Source organism: Entelurus aequoreus, linkage group LG02 (assembly GCF_033978785.1).
Source record: "Entelurus aequoreus isolate RoL-2023_Sb linkage group LG02, RoL_Eaeq_v1.1, whole genome shotgun sequence".
In the NCBI taxonomy this organism is placed as follows: domain Eukaryota; kingdom Metazoa; phylum Chordata; class Actinopteri; order Syngnathiformes; family Syngnathidae; genus Entelurus; species Entelurus aequoreus.
This window is the reverse complement of record NC_084732.1, coordinates 39,656,948-39,677,901: the sequence shown is the minus strand read 5'-3', so window position 1 is coordinate 39,677,901 and position 20,954 is coordinate 39,656,948. Positions and strand designations below refer to the sequence as shown.

Genomic DNA, 20,954 nt, shown 5'->3' with positions numbered 1-20,954 from the left:
ACTCCACCCTTTTCCAAGGCAAAAAAAAAATATATAGATAAATTCTGTATTTCTATATTTTATAGTTCCAAATACCTTTGACTTGAAAGGTTGTTTGTATTTGTGAAAACACTTGTCTTTAGAAATCGGTGTACACTACCGTTCAAAAGTTTGGGTTCACCCAAACAATTTTGTGGAATAGCCTTCATTTCTAAGAACAAGAATAGACTGTCGAGTTTCAGATTAAAGTTCTCTTTTTCTGGCCATTTTGAGCGTTTAATTGACCCCACAAATGTGATGCTCCAGAAACTCAATCTGCTCAAAGGAAGGTCAGTTTTGTAGCTTCGGTAACGAGCTAAACTGTTTTCAGATGTGTGAACATGATTGCACAAGGGTTTTCTAATTATCAATTAGCCTTCTGAGCCAATGAGCAAACACATTGTACCATTAGAACACTGGAGTGATAGTTTCTGGAAATGGGCCTCTATACACCTATGAAGATATTGCACCAAAAACCAGACATTTGCAGCTAAAATAGTCATTTACCACATTAGCAATGTATAGAGTGTATTTCTTTAAAGTTAAGACTAGTTTAAAGTAACCTCCTTTGAAAAGTACAGAGCTTTTCCTTCAAAAATAAGGACATTTCAATGTGACCCCAAACTTTTGAACGGTAGTGTATATGTTTTGTAAATGGATATTTCATTAAATATGAATATGTACTTGATTGCATGAAAACAAATGAAACAATGGACTTATTGCGCAACCCCGAAAGGGACAAGCGGTAGAAATGGATGGATGGATGGATGGACTTATTGTTATCCACAGGTAATTATGTGAAGATTGTAGTGGTCCGGTCCACTTGTCATTTACTTAGGTGGCCCCTGAAACAAAATGAGTTAGATTTTTTTTTTTTTTAGTATGTTTAATTTGAATATTTTTTTTAAATGATCTAAATAAACAAACATATAAAGCTGATCCAACATAAATGGTATATTTTTCCATTTAATCAACTCAATACAACTTCAGGACACTAGTGTATCAGGTGTAATCATGTTTTCGTTTTACCACTATTTAATACTATTTGGTCCCTTAAAAAACACTATAATTCCAAGGCGTTATTAGTACGGTAGTACATTACAATAATAAATATATCATTAGATGTGTTTAATAGTGTGCAAGTGTCCAATGTGTGTGTAGTCAGTGAAGACAGGATGGAAATATTAAAAAGGAGCACAAACAAAAGCGGTATTATTATTTTGCCTCCCACTGCATCTCTCTTACGTAACTTACTGCCTCCTTCCTGTTAGGAAGTTCTTTTTTTGTTGTTTTCTTATAGGCAGACAGATGCATCTGGTTTTATGGAACCTGTTTTAAGCAGCTCCTGATGTGGCTGCGGGGTTCAAACCCGCGTAAACAGCGTGTTATCATGGTCTGAAACAGCTCTCGCTGAGAGCGTGATGCTTATCGTGCTCTGACGCACACGCCGAAGACTCACTTTGAACAGGTCGCAGTGGTTGTCCATCATGAACAGAACCATTAGGTCCACTTTGCCCTTGGAGAGTCTCCTGCTGTAGACGATGGCGCTGGAGAACGACCTCTTCACTGCCATGCGGTTCTCGATCTGAGGAGAGCGCGTGTGGTTGGTCAACAACTCCGCCAATGAAGTTACAGTGGTGCCTCAACTTAAGAGCGTTTTGACATAAGAGCTGTCTTGTTATGCTTTAAGTTACGAGCAAAACTTTGAGTTACAAACATCCGCTGAACCCGGTAAGATCCGCCCTAGCCTTAGCTTGTAGCTGCTAGTCTGCTCCAGCCAAGAATGTTAAAATAATACCTCAAGGGAAGACATTTATCCATGAAAATAGGAAAAATCCGCTAATGGTGTGTTTGACGGAGAAGCAGCTTTTTGGAAGGAGAAACCGCAGAAGTCCACTCGCCAAGATAAATGCTGAACATTACCTATTACGTTACTTTGTAAAATGACTCTCGTTGTTAGTACTACATTATATTGTACAGTAATACCTCGTTTATCGCTGTTAATTGGTTCCAGACAAGGCCGCGATAAATGAATTATTTCATATATTATATAATATTTCATAGCTAGAACGCAAAAAAAACATTTTATGGCTTTCTAAATACCGTAAATTCCGAACTACAAGCCGCTACCTTTTTCCTACAATTTGAACCCTGCGGCTTATAAAACAGTGCGACTAATTTGTGGATTTTTTTCGCTGATGGCCATCATTCCAACATTAAAAATAAATAAAAAATAACACACTGAAAGGGTATTTTGTTGTTTGTACTATGGCGCCATCTTTTGGACGATTTCGCTCACTGCTGCAGTGTCCTTCCATTTAGTGCTTTCAACCGGAAGTAGAGTGCTGTTCAGTCTTCCAGTCGTCTATAGCGTTTCTACTCGTATGGATTCTTCATTCATCACATCAAGCAACATTTGTACATTTTACAATATAACTAAAACAATTGTTACTTACTAAACCGTCCCCGGTGTGATGTCGGTAGGAGTGTTTTCATGCATATTTGTACGTGCTATCATAATGTAATGACGCTAGCGTTAAAAATGTTAGCTAATACTAATGTTAATGATAATGTTATTAGCATTAGCTAATATGTTAACACGTTTACGAGTGTCTGTATTAGTATTATTAACTTACAACAGCATTCTTTTTGTATTGTTTCAGTTTCACAAAATTTCAGTAAACTCACCAAAATGTCACTGTGGAGTTATTGAGTCTGTTTAGCTGATTGGAGCGCTAGCTTCCGCAGCTAGTGGGTTCATGACGATGACTTCTGTTTTGTTTGATCCTCCGTTTTACTGCCGTGTTACAGACATGGTTTGGAAACAATTAAGGTATGTAAATACACATTTACAGAATCCTTCTGAGTAAATAACTAATTTTACAACATATATATCTGCGGCTTATAATCTGGTGCGGCTAATATATGGGAAAACATAGCTTTTTCCTAAAAACAGTTTATATACCGGTGCGCTCTATAGTCTGGAAAACACAGTCAGTTTTTCAACATTATGAGAGCCCTCTAGACATGTAATAACACTCTTTAATCACCTTTACACTCTTTTCATCCAATATAGAAATGCTATCTGAGGCTGAGCCAATCAGTGGCCAGGATACTGAACAGCAAGCTTGATTGGTTTGGTCTCCTCGAGTGGCCAATACTACTGTAGTCTTGATATCTTTTGCTTATTCATCTATTTTATTGCGTGAAAATGCTTCATTTAGAGAAAATATCTTTTTAAAAATATATAACAGAATACCCTAAAAAAAATCAGCGACGTGGTGAAGCATTGGAATATTGGAAGTGCAATGTGGCAAAGGGACGCCACGTTGTTGTTTTTGATACAATATTTCTTATCCAAAAATCCGTTTTTCTTTGTAAAAGGCATGTTACATGTTAAAATTATACTGTTTTGGTGGGGGCCAGCATGGAATAAATTGATTTTGATTAATTTCAGTGGTTGAGGTACTGCTGTAATGTGGCTTTGCCGGTAATATATACACACACACACACACACACACACACACACACACACTCACTCACACACACACACACACACACACACACACACATTCTTGTATTTCTTGCCTTCTTGAAACCCCCGAAAAATGTCTACCTCTTTATGACCACCCTTTCTAGATATATAAAGATGAATAATTAATAATATATCAATCAATCAATCAATCAATGTTTATTTATATAGCCCTAAATCACAAGTGTCTCAAAGGGCTGTACAAGCCACAACGACATATACATACGATGCAATTATAAAAAAGCTTGTTGTGAAAAATGAGTTGGAATTTCACAAGAAAAACTTAGAATTTTGGCAGTATTATAATAAAAGTTGTAATTTTACTCAACGCAAGTCAACATTTTACAAGAAAAACTGAACATTTGTGCAATTCTCTTGATAAAAGTTCGAATTTTACTCAATAACAGTTGCAATTTCACAAGAAAAAGCTTAACATTTTGGCAATTTTATGAAATTAGTTGTAATTTTACTCGACAAAAGTCACAATTTTAAAACAATTTTTTTTAAATGTTGGCAATATTATAATAATAATCGGAATTGTACATGGCAAAATTATGACAAAAGTGATAATTTTACTCAAAAAATGTCACTATTTTACCAGAACAACAAAAAATTTGACAATATTGTGATAAAAATCAATATTTCATATGACAAATGTAGCCATTTTGCATTAAAAAGTAATGATTTTACATTAAAAAAGTAATAATTTTACATTTAAAAAAAATTATTTTACGAAAAAATATTGCAATATTACAGAAACAGAAATATGAGAAATATTTCCCAATTTTATAAGAAAAAAGTCGACACATTGTGAGAAAAAGACTGCTTTCAGTAAAAAAAGTTTTGTTGTTGAATGTTTTGTTTGTAATTGGTTTTTAATCTTCATTATTTACTTGAAGTTATTACAGTATATCTTTATATACATATTTATTTAATTTTTTAAATACATTTTGGCCAAAGGGGGCGCATTTCAATTTCTTACACACACCTGTTAATCCATATGTTGGCAAGGAGGGGGAGCACTTCAAATTTTCACACACACTTGTTATTTCATATGTTGACCAGAGGGTGAGCACTTTTAAAACCGACACACCGTCAATTTGAAAAATCCCTCCTTTTTGGGATCACCCTCAATTTGATAAGATTTCACCACCAGGGGTGCAAATGAGACATTCTCTATTAGATGCAATGGTTTTCCGTATTGGGACCATGATTTATGTCCTAACTTGTTCACCGGTCCTCATATGGAAGCTACTTTTCCTTTTTGGTGTCTCAAGAAGGATAGGAATACAAGACCACACACACACACACACACACACACACACACACACACACACACACACACACACACACACACACACACACACACACACACACACGCACGCACGCACGCACACACACACACACACACACCTCTTTGTGCAGTTTGATGTCCTGCGTTCTGGCGGCGACAGCCATGAACCTCAGCAGCCGTCGGAGCTCCTCCATGCTGCGAGAGTCCTGCAGCTTCAGGCTGAGCTGCAAGGCCTCCAAAGCTTGCTCCAACTTACCGTTCACTAACAGCACATGAAACGATGATCAGTATGAGGCGACGGGGAAGAGACATCTTGTAACAAAGAGAAACACCACCTAGAATCTAGGTCCCAGATCTTCTCACCTAGAAGCTCCGAGATGCCCGAATGGATGTCCAACACGTGGTTGCTAAGCAGAGGCGGCTGGTCGGCTCGAGCGTAATGCTGAGCCAGCACGTCGTAGAGCAGCCTCTTAGACCGCACCAGGTCGCCGGCGCGGCCGGCCAAACCTCGACTGACCTGGACCACTTGTTCATCAGGGAGAAACTCCAGACAGTCCACCGCCCCAGACATCCACTCATCTTCACTGAGGGACAGTTAGGAGGGAATTACCAACATGACGATGATTATACAAACATTGTATTGCTGACACTTCCTGTTTACACTTGGTGGGCAAACATTAAAAATGGTTCCTGTTATTTTTTTAGCCTCAGCTATGCCGATGCAGCGTATTTTCATGTCATTTATTTTCATCTGGTTGGGACATGAACTAATCATTAAAACCATGAAAGACAATGTTGGACTCGTTTGTGCATAGGGAAGTGTACCTTTGCATTTGAATCGATACGCTACCAATTCCTGGAACCTGGGAATCGATAATACATGTTTGGAGGGGGGCGTGGCCTGCGGGCCTGCCGCGGAACGGGGTGTGCAAGGACCGGCCTCAAAGACAGCGACAGGTGAGTGGATGGCCCAGGTGGACCTTATTATCTAATCACCTGCCGCCTTTGTTAGCAGCAGCCGGGACGAGACACGGGGATGGAGTTGGAGTTGGAGTGGGAGCCAGAGAGAGAGAGAAAATAAAACAGTGTTGTACCCCTGATCCGGGCTCTCGTGGCAATGTGTGGTGGTCCGAGGAACCCACTAGAGGGCAACCTCTACAACATGTTTATCATTTATTAATAAAATCTCATTTTTAATGTACCATTTAATTAAAAATGAGCTATTATGATAACTGTGCTGTCTTGTTTTCTTTTGACATTTCTGAGTCTCATTTGCAAGTATTATATAGTAGACTTTGCATGCAGTTGCAATTGGACACTAGATGACGGCGGTGTAAAGGCTACAATGTGTTGCCTAGCTACAAAGTAGTCTTTGCCACGAAGCTGAATGTGCCAGGCTAGCCTTATATTGTGCCCAAAAGATGTTTATACTGTACGTATTGTTCTTATTACAAACCAGCTGTTTTATTTTAACGTGCGTCTTAGTTTTCATCACCAAATTTGGAGGTGTTGAAATTGCCATGTAAAATCATTAATGCTAATCTATAGCATGTCTATGGCAAATACAATGTAAATTAGCATTGAGCCAGCACATTTTGGTGCAGCCTTATATTACGTCCGAGTGTTTTTTATGAGGCATTCTTGCTTTGTTGGCATTCAAAATTGCAACATTACCTAGTGTTATGCCAAATAATCACTTGATTAAAGTAGTGCTTTATTTTCCAATATTCAAACACAGTGTTACTGTTCAAACTGAGCGTAATGTTACAGTGGCCAACAATATTAAATATATAAATATATATATATATGCTTTAATAAAACTTGTGCCTTGTTTTTTATAAAATATTTGGGTTTACTATGCTACTGTATTTCAATGTTGGTCAGTGCGGTGGCCAAGGTTTTTCTGAGGTGGTGCTTGGTGAAACAAGATGGAAAACTACTGAACTAGAGGCAGTCTGGCTCTGAGCGCTGCTTGAGTGATTGTTTCCCCGCCAAGTGTTTGAGCAGGTGTGGTAAGTTTGCAACCAGATGTGACGTCATGAGCAACAAAGGTATCGAAATAGGACAGCATTTTACGTGAATCGATACTCGGTAGTACCGATAGAATTTGGTTGGTACCTATGTATTATATATGAAATATTACATTTGTTTTTGCAGTTCCAAGCCAAATATTTTGCTGTCATCTATAAGTCAATGTCTACTGTTGCTTTAATGGTGTGAAGTTTAGATATTTTTTCAAATGATGATTCCCTGGTGTCCAGCAATGTTTAGTTCCAACAATACATAGTGATATTAAGATACTGTATATGGTTGCTATGGAATATGATACATTTAATCATCTAGTTTATTTTCACTATTTAACATTGCAGCACACATGCTACAAAAACACACACATTGTGAACATGCGGACGTTTTTGGTTTGTTCTAACAACTTTTTCCCCTCAATGATGGACTATCTTAGGAACTTTGAAATAACTTTAACCAAAATCCTTAATGGAACTTTTTCTACAGGCGTGAACAGAACATGTATGCAACATTTTCACTCTGATTTCACCTTACTTTTAGCTATAAATACACTTGTTTGTGCTTATTGCGGATTGCACCATGGCCTAGTGGCTAGCATGGAGTCAGTCAGGAGACCTGCGTTCAAATTTTTGTTTGGGCATCTCTGCGTGAAGTTTTCTCCGGGTACACCGGCTTCATGCCACAAACCAAAAATGTGCAATAATTGGAGACTCTAAATCAGGGGTGCCCAAACGTTTTGCCTCCAAGGGCCAAAGTAAAAATGTGCCAATGGTCCGGGGGCCAAACAGTGATTTTCACCATGCAACAGCACCACAAGTGAGGAATTAAGCCTAATACCACCAATAATTATAAGGTAGTATAGATTGTCACAGAGTCGTGTGCCTAATTCAGTTAGCATACAACTCTGCATCTTTTATGTACATTTTCAACCTCAAAACATTAAAAAAGGTTACCGTATTTTCCGGACCATAGGGCGCACTGGATTATAAGGCGCACTGCCGATGAATGGTCTATTTTCAATCTTTTTTCACACAAAAGACGCACCGGATTATAGGGCGCATTAAAGGAGTCAAATTATTTTATTTTTTTTGTAAATGTAAAACACTTCCTTGTGGTCTACATCAGTGGTCCCCAACCTTTTTGTAACTGCGGACCGGTCAACGCTTGAAAATGTGTCCCACGAACCGGGGAGGAGGTATGGTATTTTTTTATATATTTTTTTTGTCATAAAAAATACAATCATGTGTGCTTATGGACTGTATCCCTGCAGACTGTATTGATCTATATTGATATATAATGTAGGAACCAGAAATATTAATAACAGAAAGAAACAACCCTTTTGTGCGAATGAGTGTGAGTGAGTGTAAATGGGGGAGGGAGGTTTTTTGGGTTGGTGCACTAATTGTAAGTGTATCTTGTGTTTTTTATCTTGATTTAATTAAAAAAAAAAAAAAGTTTTTTTTTGTTTTGTTTGTTTTTGTTTTGAATTTCTTGTGCGGCCTAGTACCAATCGATCCACGGACCGGTACCAGTCCGCGGCCCGGTGGTTGGGGACCACTGGTCTACATAACATGAAATGGTGGTTCTTTCGTGAAAATGTTGCATAGATTATGTTTTACAGATCATCTTCAAGTCGCTTTCTGACAGTCGCTTTCGGATGCACCGTTTTGTGGGCGGTCTTATTTACGTGGCTCACCTTCGGAACTGTCTTCTCCCCGTCATATTTGTTGTAGCGGTGTAGCGTGCAAGGACGGGAGTGGAAGAAGAGTAAAAAAAGATGGAGCTAACTGTTTTAATGACATTCAGACTTTACTTAAATCAATAACGGGACAGCATCTCCTCATCCGGAAATAACAACAAAGGAAATGTGTCTCGTGAAAATCCGTCCGACCGAAACTCTAATAACTAAAGTTCCTTGGGTGAATAATGTAAACTCACTACGCTGGTATGTTTTAGCGCTTTCATGGCGAGTTTACTGACAGATATAAGTAAGAACTTTACACTACTTTATATTAGAAATGGCAACAGTGGAGGGTGAATGTCCCATAACAAGAAGATAGAGAAAAAGAAGAAGCTTATCGGACGCGCGCAATTTTTGAAGACTTATACAGATCCCAAATACAGATCAGCAGGTACCAGAAGGTAAAAAAAAGTTGCTTTTGCATAATATTGCGAAACAAAACGCCAGATAATATGTCTTACCTTAAACACACACACCATAATAATACTCGTATGTTTAATGCGCCCACAATCCTTCAAGCGGTGCGGCTTCATAGCTTACCAAAGTCGTACTAAAACATTTTGATAGATTTTTGAGCACCGTGTGTAATGTCCTATATTTTCAATGGAACATTTAAAATGTTGGTGTTGTTTACTTGAGACATATTGCCATCATAGTGCAGCCTACACTTATCTCTTATGTTTGACTGCCATCTACTGCTCACACTTATCATTACACCATGTACCAAATAAAATAGCTTCGAGGTGGGTAAGCTCAACCAAATGTATTCCTTACATTAGGCGAACCGGGTTATAAGGGGCACTGTCGAGTTTTGAGAAAAAAACAGGATTTTAATGCGCCTTATAGTCCGGAAAGTATGGTATTTCCTGCCGATTTTCGCTATTTTCAGGTGTTGCTCTAGAACCTCTTCTTCCTAGATATTTCATCCGATTGCTTATAAACTTTAACCAGACAGATTAGACATATGGAGGATGCTACATTTCAAAGCGTTTAGATTTTCATTGTAGGACGTGGGTGGAGCGTAGCGACCAAGACTACCCTTCTCTACAGAGCGTCAAAAAGTCACAACTTTACCGTGGAGCAGGGGTCCCAAATTTAAATGCAACTATTCAGACTGTAAAAAAAAAAAAAGAACAGATTTTACGATAAATAAAAACTGCCTGCTCAGTCACCAGAATTTTACCGTAAAATGTACGTTCATTTTTACACCAACTTACTGTAAATTGAAAAACTGTACTATGTTAACATTCTGGTGACTGAGCTGCCAGTTTTTTTTACCATAAAATCTATGGGCATTTTTTTACAGTGCATTAAAAAATGCAAATTGAAAAACGGCACCACTGTTATTTTTACGGTATAATTTTTGCAACTGAGCTGCCTTTTTTTGTCACCAAAATATTTTTTTTCACAGTGAAATACTACACATTGAAAAATAGTGCCTATAGCCATTTTTGCCGCCAAATTCTAGTGACTAAACTGCTCCTTTTTTACCATAAAATCTACGTTCCCTTTTTTTACTGTGCGTTACTGTAAATGGAAAAATGATACCATTGATGATTTTGCGGTAAATCTCTGGCAACTGAGCTGACAGGTTTTTACAGTAAAATTGACTGACTTGTTTACAGTGTAGCCTTGTGGAAATGTCATCAATGATGGTGCAGCTGCAAAGAGGTCAGTATGAATATGTATTACATTTGCTAGCCACCTTTCGAGGGGGCCAAACAAAAATGACACGACAAGCCAAATTTGGCCCGCGGGCCCCACGTTGGGAACCCCTGCTCTAAATTCTCAATAGGTATGCATGGAAGCGTGAAGGATTGTTGTCTATACGTGCCCTGTGATTGGCTGGCAAACAGTCTACGGCAGGGGCCCCCAAACTTTTTGACTCGGGGGCCGCATTGGGTTAAAAAAAATGTATATATATATATATATATATATATATATATATTCCGAGCGCGATGATGTCACGTTATCGATGGGAAAATGCATTTTTAGACAATATGATTTGCCTGAGTGGCTAGAAGACACAGAGAGTAACAAGCGGTAGAAAATGGATTAGAAAGGACAGATTTAAAAAAAATACATACCGTAATTTCCGGACTATAAGCCGCACCTGACTATAAGCCGCACCAGCTAAATTTAGGGGAAAATACAGATTGCTCCATATATAAGCCGCACCCGACTATAAGCCGCAGGGTTTTGATGTGTAATTAGCGTAGTATATAGGGGTTCCTGCTACCACGGAGGGGATTGTCGGGACAGAGATGACTGTTTGGGAACGCAAAGCGTCCCATTTATTAACAATAAATCTTTCAATCATTCAATCAAACTTTCACATCTTTGACAAGGCGAACAGCATTCGTGCAGAGTACAAATAATACAACGGTGCAAAGTAATACAAAGTGCTCGCCTGTACGTTATCAAAATAAGCAGCCTACCGGTATATGAAAAGTCAGTCTTTAATCATTGTGTCATCGTCTTCCTCCTGCGTACTAAAACCACCGAAATCCTCTTCGTCGGTGTCGGAGAAGAACAGGCCGTAAATAAGCCGCACCCTTGTATAAGCCGCAGGGACCAGAACGAGGGGAAAAAGTAGCGGCTTATAGTCCGGAAATTACGGTAGTAATTATTATTTTTATTTTCTTTAACTTGGGACTTCCCGCGGGCCAGATTTTGGACGTTGGCTGGCCGTAGTTTGGGGACCCCTGGTGTAGGGTGTACCCCGCCTCTCAACCAACATTGTCTTAATTTTAGCATGAATGATTACACGTTGTTTATTCCATCCATCCATTTTCTACCGCTTGTCCCTTTTGGGGTCGCGGGGGTTGCTGGAGCATATCTCAGCTGCATTCGGGCGGAAGGCGGGGTACACCCTGGACAAGTCGCCACCTCATCGCAGGGCCAACACAGATAGACAGACAACATTCACACTCACATTCACACACTAGGGCCAATTTAGTGTTGCCAATCAACCTATCCCCAGGTGCATGTCTTTGGAGGTGGGAGGAAGCCGGAGTACCCGCAGGGAACCCACGCAGTCAGGGGGAGAACATGCAAACTCACGTTGTTTATTTTAGTTCAAAAATGTTAAAATTTTAAAATCACTATTCAAATGGGATATTTTGCTTTTCCCCACATAAAACATCTTGTTTAAAGAGTCTGCAACATCCTGAGGATGCTTAATTTAGGAATGAAATACTTTTTTCTATCTTAAGATTCCTGCTAATTTCTAGATATACAACTTTTAATTTATGATGTCTTATCAAGTAAAAATAACTAGCTGCATGGACAGATCATTTCACAAGATTTTAGTATCTATTACTTAAAATCTAGTCTTTTTAGCCTATATTTTGTCAGCTCTTTTTCCCCCCTAATAATTGCATTGCTCACATAGTACTGAGGAGCCTCTATGGTTACCATCACAACCCCCCCCCCCCTATTAAACTTTGGACTAGGGAGAGTTATTCCACTGAGAGACACATTAAGATGGTAAATACAGTATATGAATATATATTTTTACAGGTGGTAAAGTAAATGGTTAAAACACTGCAACTTCTGTGTTTACATGCACTTACTGCGCCTCGCTGAAGGCCTTAAGAACCTCTCGGTCCAAGTAGCTGGACGTCAACATCAGGTCCGAGTTGCCGTCCACGGCGTACAAGGAAGAGCGCGACGCGTCCTTTCCCTGCAGCAAGTCCTCCAGCAGCGGGAGCTCGATGAGCTGCAGGAGCCTGCACACGGCCTGCTGACGCCACACCTCATGCACAACTGTGGGGGTCAAAGGACCACACAACACAGTGCATGTGTGACCTTTTGCACCATTTGTTGCTGTTGTTTTTTCGTCAGACAGCTACTTACGCTTCTGGGAGAGGCCCAGGTTGATCAACTGAGGGGTGATGGTCGTGTCCAGGTTGAGATTTCTCAGCATGTCTTCCACCATTTTGCCTCTTCTGACAGGTGAGTGAGTGGAGTAGCTGGGCACCTCTTGCCTGGAGGAATGTCACATTTCAAACAGGATTACTTTGCGTTGTTTGGATTGCGGTTATTTCATTAAAATCCGACAAAATACATCTTTTTAACTTGTTTATTTTCTGCTTTCACCCTACTCTTTCCAGTCGTCGTCCTATTAAAGCAGGGGTGTCAAACTCATTTTAGATGGGGGGGACACATGGAGAAAAATCTACTCCCAAGTGGGCCGGACTGGTAAAAATAAAGACAACTTCAGATTGTTTTCTTTGTTTAAAAATAGAACAAGGACATTCTGAAAATGTACAAATCATAATGTTGTTGGGGTTTTTTTTTACACTTACATGTTGCGGTTAATATTATTATATCTTTATTTGTTGTTATTTATACTTTCTGAATAAATTATATGATAATGTTCATCAGTCAACTCATTGGTGGTAATTTTCAATCTATCAGGATAACAGAATAATATCAAAATCAAATTACAGGATGTTATTTGATAGGGCTGTGAATATTTGGGTGTCCCACGATTCGATTCAATATCGATTCTTTGGGGCACGATTAGATTCAAGATATAAAAAAAAATTCAATTAAACACGATTCTCGATTCAAAATATGATTTCTTCCTGATTCAAAAGGATTCTCTATTCATTCAATACATAGGATTTCAGCAGGATCTACCCCAGTCTGCTGACATGCAAGCAGAGTAGTAGATTTTTGTAAAAAGCTTTTATAATTGTAAAGGACAATGTTTTATCAACTGATTGCAATAATGTTAATTTGTTTTAACTATTAAATTAACCAAAAATATGACTTATTTTATCTTTGTGAAAATATTGGACATAGTGTGTTGTCAAGCTTATGAGATGCGATGCAAGTGTAAGCCACTGTGACACTATTGTTCTTTTTTAAATTTTTTTTATAAATGTCTAATGATAATGTCAATGAGGGATTTTTAATCAGTGCTATGTTGAAATTGTAACTAATATTGATACTGTTGTTGATAATATTTATTTTTGTTTCACTACTTTTGGTTTGTTCTGTGTCGTGTTTGTGTCTCCTCTCAATTGTTCTGTTTATTGCAGTTCTGAGTGTTGCTGGGTCGGGTTTGGTTTTGGAATTCGATTGCATTGTTATGGTATTGCTGTGTATTGTTTTGTTGGATTGATTAATTAAAAAATAAATACAAATAAATAAATAAAAAAAATTTAAAAAAATGAATACATTTTTTATTCAGGCTCCAGCGACCCCCCGCGACCCCAAAAAGGGACAAGCGGTAGAAAATGGATGGATGGATAAATACATTTTAAAAAATTGATTTTTTAAAAATGAGAATCTATTCTGAATCGCACAATGTGAGAATCGTGATTCGAATTCGAATCGATTTTTTCCCACACCCCTATTATTTAAGTAGTTTGCTCATTTTCCTCGACTGATGTACTAACATCTTGTGGTTTATTTTTTTTTCCATATGTAGCATCATCTACAAAGAATTGCTATTGCGACATCTAGTGGACACATTTAGAAAAGCAGTTTCTTTCATTCAAAAATTTCGGCTCATATTTATACTTAGCAAACTCATCCCACAGGCCGGATAAAACCTGTTCGCGGGCCGTACGTTTGACACCCCTGTATTAAAGCCTAGTTTTGAAAGGTGGCCATGTTGGATGCAAGTTTGACTCTGGAAGTATTTATTAAGTAAAGTTAAAGTTAAAGTACCACTGATAGTCACACACACACTAGGTGTGGTGAAATTTGTCCTCTGCATTTGACCCATCCCCATGTTCACCCCCTGGGAGGTGAGGGGAGCAGTGAGCAGCTTTAGTGGCCGCGCCTGGGAATCATTTTTGGTGATTTAACCCCCAATTCCAACCCTTGATGCTGAGTGCCAAGCAGGGAGGTAAGGGGTCCCATTTCTACCTTTCACATAAAGGACTGTAGTTGTTCGCGTTCCTGTAGAGGCCTGGAGAGTCGTATCCGCTCTCTATGGTCCCAGTGGAGGTGGACTTGATGTTGCCCAGCGGTGACGAGCCGCCGGCGGGGTTCAGGAACCTGTACAAACTACAGCTGCTGTCCTCGAACGTGGCCCGCTTCTTTTCCTTGCCGAACACTTTGACGCCCACCGGCTCAAAGACCCTCGACTCCATCAGGGCCTGACACAAACGGACGGCCTTGCGGCGAGGGACCGCCTCGTCGCCGAAGAAGCGGTTCAAGGTGATGTGAGCCAACACGGCGTCCACGGCCTCCGAGCCCAGGAAGCAGTCGTGATAGGACTTGAGGTTGTGGCGCCGCCTCTTGACCTTCACGTGAGTGTGGAGATAGGAGATGATGCTGCTCCAGATTTGGGTGGCCCGGAACGGGTTACCAGCCATGCCTGGTTCTGATGGACGCGAGAGGACAAAAAACAGGAGGGTTACTTAAAACCATTGATCAGTGAAAAGCATGTCCCAGCTGGCACAGGACATGAAAACAACGTTGAGAACTTGTTGAATTAGAATCAGAATCAGAATCAGAATAGTTTTATTGCCATTGTTTGAGAGCAGGTTCACAAACTAGGAATTTTTCTTGGTGCAATCGTGCAACATAAAACACATATAACACATGTTTGGTAATAAAAAGAGCTGTAACTAATTAGGTCTTGACGTTGAGCGACTCAAACGTAACGTTGAAACAACATGCTTTTTGACGATGTTTCATCAACGCTGGGTTGTGACGTCGATTTGAGCATTGAAATGTGGTCATTTCCCCACCAACAACGTGGAGCCAACCATGGACATCAGCGCTGTCTCAATTTACAAAAACAACTTTTTTGCAACGTTGTTTCAAAGTCAGTTTTAATGGACATGGATGTATAATCAACGTTGTATCAATGTCTCGTGCCTCCTTTTTGTCCTAAAAACTCAACTTTTGTAGGACTTTCTTTCCACATATTATCTATTTATTTATTTTTTAATGTTATTACCTATGGAGTATATTGTGCATAATTTGAGAAGAGGAAGTGAACAAAAGTGTTGGCAACTGCTATGAAATGGAAAAGGGGTAGGATTCAATAAGCTCTGCTTCTTCCTACTTTTTTTATTTAAACATGTTAAGAGAAACTGGAAATTGTGATGTATCATGTTGTAATTGGATGCATGTTCGAAATAAACTCAAACTCAAAAACGGTTTTACATATTGGTGATTGATCAGATGGGAAAAAGCGTTTAAAGGAGAAACAATATTGATTTATTGATTGATTGAAACTTTTATTAGTAGATTGTACAGTACAGTACATATTCCGTACAATTGACCACTAAATGGTAACACCCCGATAAGTTTTTCAACTTGTTTAAGTCGGGGTCCACGTTAATCAATTCATCGTATGTGGTAACTTAGTTTAACGTTCAGGAGATTCAGCACATCAGTGTCATTTACATCACACAGCTGTTTCAGCATTTTCAACTGAGCGCTCATTTTCTGCGTGCAATAATAATATAATAATTAAAGGTAAAGTCCCCATTTAATGTGACGAAGCACATGTAACATGCCAATGAATAAATAACAGGGCGCTTCATATGCAATTTGACCATAAATGTATTCCTAGACCTTTCCTGCTATGTCACTTAAAATAATATAATGGCAAATTTTCCCCAAGGTTGTCACTGCCCTCCATGAAGGGCTGAGAATTTGTGTGCACTTCACGATTCCATTTAGAATCGATTCTCGCAATATATTATTTGGTATATAAATGATAATAAAACCTTTTCAAAACAGGTTACAAAAGCTCCTCTTGGCTGCTGATGTACGATGTATACATGCAGTGTTGGATTAAAAAATATACATTTTTAAAAGCGTATTTTTAAATAGTTGTTTACACAAATCACAGAATGTTAATTGATCTAATAAAAGAAAATAGAGTAACTCCAACTCCAACCCAATCCCAGCGTTACAATACTTAAGATAGAAATGTGCAAACATAATACTTGTTCAATACAATACAAAAAAAGGAAAACAAAAATGTATAAATGCAACAATATCAACAATAATATCAGTAATGGTTGTTTCATGTTTTTATTGTAAAAATGTATTCTTAAAAAAACATTTCCAAAAAATGTGTTTTTTTCCTGATTTTTGATAATGATTAATTAATTTACAATCAGAATAAATAATACATTAAAAATAGCGATTTAGATGTGAATTGATTTTTTGAGCAGCCCTACATGGCGTGCAGCATTAGTGCTGGTCTTGTAAGGAAGTTGTACTGTGTTTGATTCCTGATCAGAGCTGTTTTAGAAATGTTTGCCATTTTAAATGTAAATGTAAGTGTTAATTATGTTAGATTTGTTATTTTGCACAAACAAGTTTATTATTGAACAATATATGTCCCATGAATTTGTATTAGTACAAAACATCCATCAAATTAAATTCAAGTTTGAGAAAAAAAAAAGTATACGAGTCGTTTCAAATAAATAAAGAAGTGTATAGATAAATAAAAGTGAGGACTGTATGGCTAAAGCAGCTTAGCTACATTTATATACTGTAATTTGAAGACTCATTTTAGTAACATTATTTGTATGGGTTATTTTTGCTGTTATATACCAATAAAATATTCTAAATGTTAAGAAATGACCTGCACACTGCATAGTAAGTAAAACAATATAATTTACTGTTTGTTATTTCTTATGGAAAAAATATGTTTTAAATCCCCCAAAAGGCCACTAAAAATAAAATTTGAGCCCCAAAAGCAAATGAACAGAAAAGAGATATGATTCTCTGTGTAGGTGCCAATCGATCGGCCACGATCGGCGTGTGTGTGTGTGTGTGTGTGTGTGTGTGTGTGTGTGTGTGTGTGTGTGTGTGCGTGTGTGTGTGTGTGTGTGTGTGTGTGTGTGAGATCGCCATTGCAGATTAATGTATTTTACTGCTGATACGTACTGGCTGACACTGTATTTATATTCAGTGCCCTGGCATGTATTTGGAGTCGCTTCGCTAAGTTAATAACAATCACTTCTATTGCGGAAAATAAACTGCATTTCTTAGTATCTTTAGTATAATTATCAAGCGCCATTATCACTGGAGGATGAGGCTAAACATCTTACACACTGAGGGCAAGCCAGGAATTGGCACGCTAATAGCTAAGATACATAGACATCTTATAAGTAGACGCAGTATCGAGCGCTACTGCCTACTGGCGCTGACAAGACGCGGGACCGCCATCTTGGAGTGGTGATCCGCTCCACTCAGTGCAATTCATTTGGCAGGAGCAATGAACGCATTTAATTCATCTTACCTCACTGAATACCACTGATTTTCACGCGTTTTTTTGTCATACGTGTAGCTATGATAAAGGACACATGTTTTGGCGTGTTTTATTATTCATAGTTTGCTTAACAGTAATAGAATATTCTTATATGCTATAAGTGACCAGATGTCCGAGATCAAAACTGGGACTATAATCCCAGAGAAGGGGGAAAAAAACGGTCAGCTATTTTTAAGTTCAAGAAACAATATGATTAGGTTATATATACATGCGTATATCCTACATAAAAATTGGGTTGGAAAGCTAGACTAAATTTAGACTTGTATAATACTGTATAGACACTGTCCATCTCATTGTCTAGTTAGCTAACATATATTACCACCCGCCCCCTACACAATCTGGACTGTGGTCCTATAACTTTTACCCCTGTTGGCTTTTACAATCTTTATCTTTATCATTTATTTCAACTTTATGTTATTCAAGTATGACATTTTTAAATTTAATTAATTTCATTGACAAGCAATTCTATTATGGTCATACTCTTCTTTGCTAGCGGCTACGATTTCAGTACTATTGAAGATATTTGCTCCTTCTCAACTCTGTGCTAATATTCTTTTCACAAAATACAACCAATAGTACGTTAATGTTAAATCTTACTTGTGAAAAGTAATCCCCCGATTCCTATTTTCAACAGTTCGCTCGTTTGAGCAGGAAAACGCTGAACACCAGCCCGGCATCTTGGTTTTCTACCTGTCAACTGTCAGTTTAGGCTGCTCGCCGGCTCCTCATCACCACTTCAAGATGGCGGCCAAATTGCTCGCGTCACACCAGCCAATGCTGCGTCTACTTATAAGATGTCTATGCTAAGATACCTGCTAAGCTAGATTGAAACAACACCAGGATACAAGTGCTAGGGAAAGTTTAAGAAGTGTAGATGGAACCACGTTACAGCAGAAAGTAAGCAGCTATTGACAGGAAATTAACAAGTAGATTAACAAGAGTTACATAGAGGATAATATAACAACTGTTGGTGTGTCAGTATTGTTGTAGTCAGTATATATGACATGTAATAGAAGGGCGGGTCGATCCATAAATACATGGTTTGTACCAGATAGTTGATCAATACTTTTAATTCCTCAAAACCATTGTTTGTAGTTTTTGTTTATGTTTACAAACGGAGGAAATACTTTCCTGGACACAGAAAAACTTTGAGGTCAAAAAACCAAAGGATTTAAATGAGTAGGAGACAGTAGTTTTTGCTTTTGTTTACAGGTTACTATTGACTTTCTTTGTTTGTCATAAAAGGAAACAAGGAACGAGTTCAGATATTGTGTTGATATTTTCAAACTGTCAATAGCACTGACCGTAAATATATTGAAAGAACTACAGGTAATACATGTGGTCGGTATCGGTATATCTCACTTATGGATGACAGTATCGGAACAGGCAACACATCTCTGTCTATGGTGTGTTTACTGCTATTGTCTGTGTAAACTATTGCTGGTATAAAAGGGGCCCCGAAAAGTGGCAGCAGAGTTACAGCTCAGTCATTTAGGTCCCCTCCCCACCTTCAAAGGGCAACTGCACTTTTTTGGAATGTTGCCTATAATTCACAATCCTTATGTGAGACAAGAACACATGTGTTTTTTTATGCATTCTAACTAAAAAATAAACGCTTGCAAAAGTCAGCTGACAGTGGAGATAATGGAATTCGCTCTTCTCCGCCTATAATGCGATCTAGAAAACATCCAAAGACCTCCATCAATGTTTTATATATACACTAAGTATATATGTAATGTAATAACAGACACATTCATAATAACATGTAATATTTATGTATTTTCTCTTTTAAACGTACGGTAGCGTATTGATTAATTAAGATGGGGAGGAAATACTTCATACCACACCTCATAGATGTCATGTCTGTGTTCATGTTTTTGTTTGGCCATGTGCTGTTTTGTTTTTTGGACACTTCCTTAGTTCCTGGTTTCACTTCCTGGTTTTGTTTGTCACCATTGCAACCATTAGTTTCACCTGTTCCACGTTTGGACTCACACACACCTGTCTCACGTTTTCACAGTCATGTCACGCACCTGTTCACAGTTAGTCACGCACCTGTTTTCACTTATCATGTCACTATATAGGCTTTTCTGTTTCTGTTGTTCGTCCTGGCGACATCACACATTCATGCCATGTCCACAGTTCCTTGTCACGTTAGTTCTTGTTTCATCTCATGCCAAGTAAGTTTTGTTTATTGTTCATAGTTTTGTGCCCACGTGCATGTCTTTTGTTTCATAGTCTAGTTTTCTACTTCCGCCTTTGTGCGCGCTTTTTGTTTTGTCATAGCCAAGTTTGTTACCTCCTCTGTGAGCGCCTTTTGTTTGTACCTTTTGTTTGAGTTAAAAGATGAAACATGTCCTCACCTTCACGCCACGTATGGTCCAATTCATTTGCACCACGGGAGAGCAAACCACGCCAAGGACCAGTTATGACAGATGTCGCCAGCATAAGAGCTCTCCCGCAAAAAAATTGGACAATTTTGACGAGGCGACGTGGGAGGTCCTGCGCGCCATGGAAGCCGAGACACTCCGCCATTCCCCCATGGAGCGCAGGGATCTCATGTGGGGTCCGACCGGCAAACTGGTGCCGATCAGCTCCCTTTGGCCCGGGGACGTTGGCACGTCATCCCTGTCCCGGAAGCGGCGCTCCAGACCGAGGACGTCAGGGAAGGTGAGCGGACAGCACGCTGCGCTCCTGCAGGCTCCTCCCCCTCCGGGCGGAAATGGAAATCAGCCAGCCTGGCAGCTCAAGGAGCACTCCACAGACCTGGAGATTGTTTTCCCAAATTCTTTACCGGTTCAATCCAAGCCACCCAAATTCCATGCCCCGCCCCCCAGGACTCATGCCACGTCCAAGTCAGAAATTTTTTTTTCACCCACAAAAGCCCAGGTGGGGGGGAAAGAAAGACATTTTGGACAATTTAGAGGGGAGGATTCTGCCCTCCTCCTGAACCCCCTCCGCCCACCCCAAAAGACGGTTCCAGACCGCGGGGAGCGCGTCTGGTATCCGCTCCTTGAGGGGGGGGCTAGGGCTGGGAATTGTTCAGGTGGGGTGGCTCAGCATCGTCACGCCAAGCCAC

The 20,954-nt window shown here is 39.1% G+C and overlaps 1 protein-coding gene across 4 annotated transcripts in view; it reads right to left on the bottom strand.

Moving 5' to 3' along the window:
• depdc7a (DEP domain containing 7, paralog a) overlaps positions 1–20,954 on the bottom strand; it is a 45,998-nt gene that overhangs the window by 2,860 nt on the left and 22,184 nt on the right. For 3 of the 4 annotated variants that reach the window (XM_062026674.1, XM_062026684.1, XM_062026665.1), the window contains exons 2-7: positions 14,497–14,956; positions 12,469–12,599; positions 12,186–12,378; positions 5,208–5,428; positions 4,964–5,106; positions 1,478–1,603 (exon numbers count right to left, since the gene is read on the bottom strand). In XM_062026674.1, the coding sequence (XP_061882658.1) occupies positions 1,478–1,603; positions 4,964–5,106; positions 5,208–5,428; positions 12,186–12,378; positions 12,469–12,599; positions 14,497–14,948 (1,266 nt within the window). In that variant the 5' untranslated portion in view covers positions 14,949–14,956. Of the gene's footprint in view, positions 1–1,477; positions 1,604–4,963; positions 5,107–5,207; positions 5,429–12,185; positions 12,379–12,468; positions 12,600–14,496; positions 14,957–20,238; positions 20,343–20,954 lie in introns of those variants that run through there. The other variant, XM_062026662.1, reaches the window with a different exon arrangement.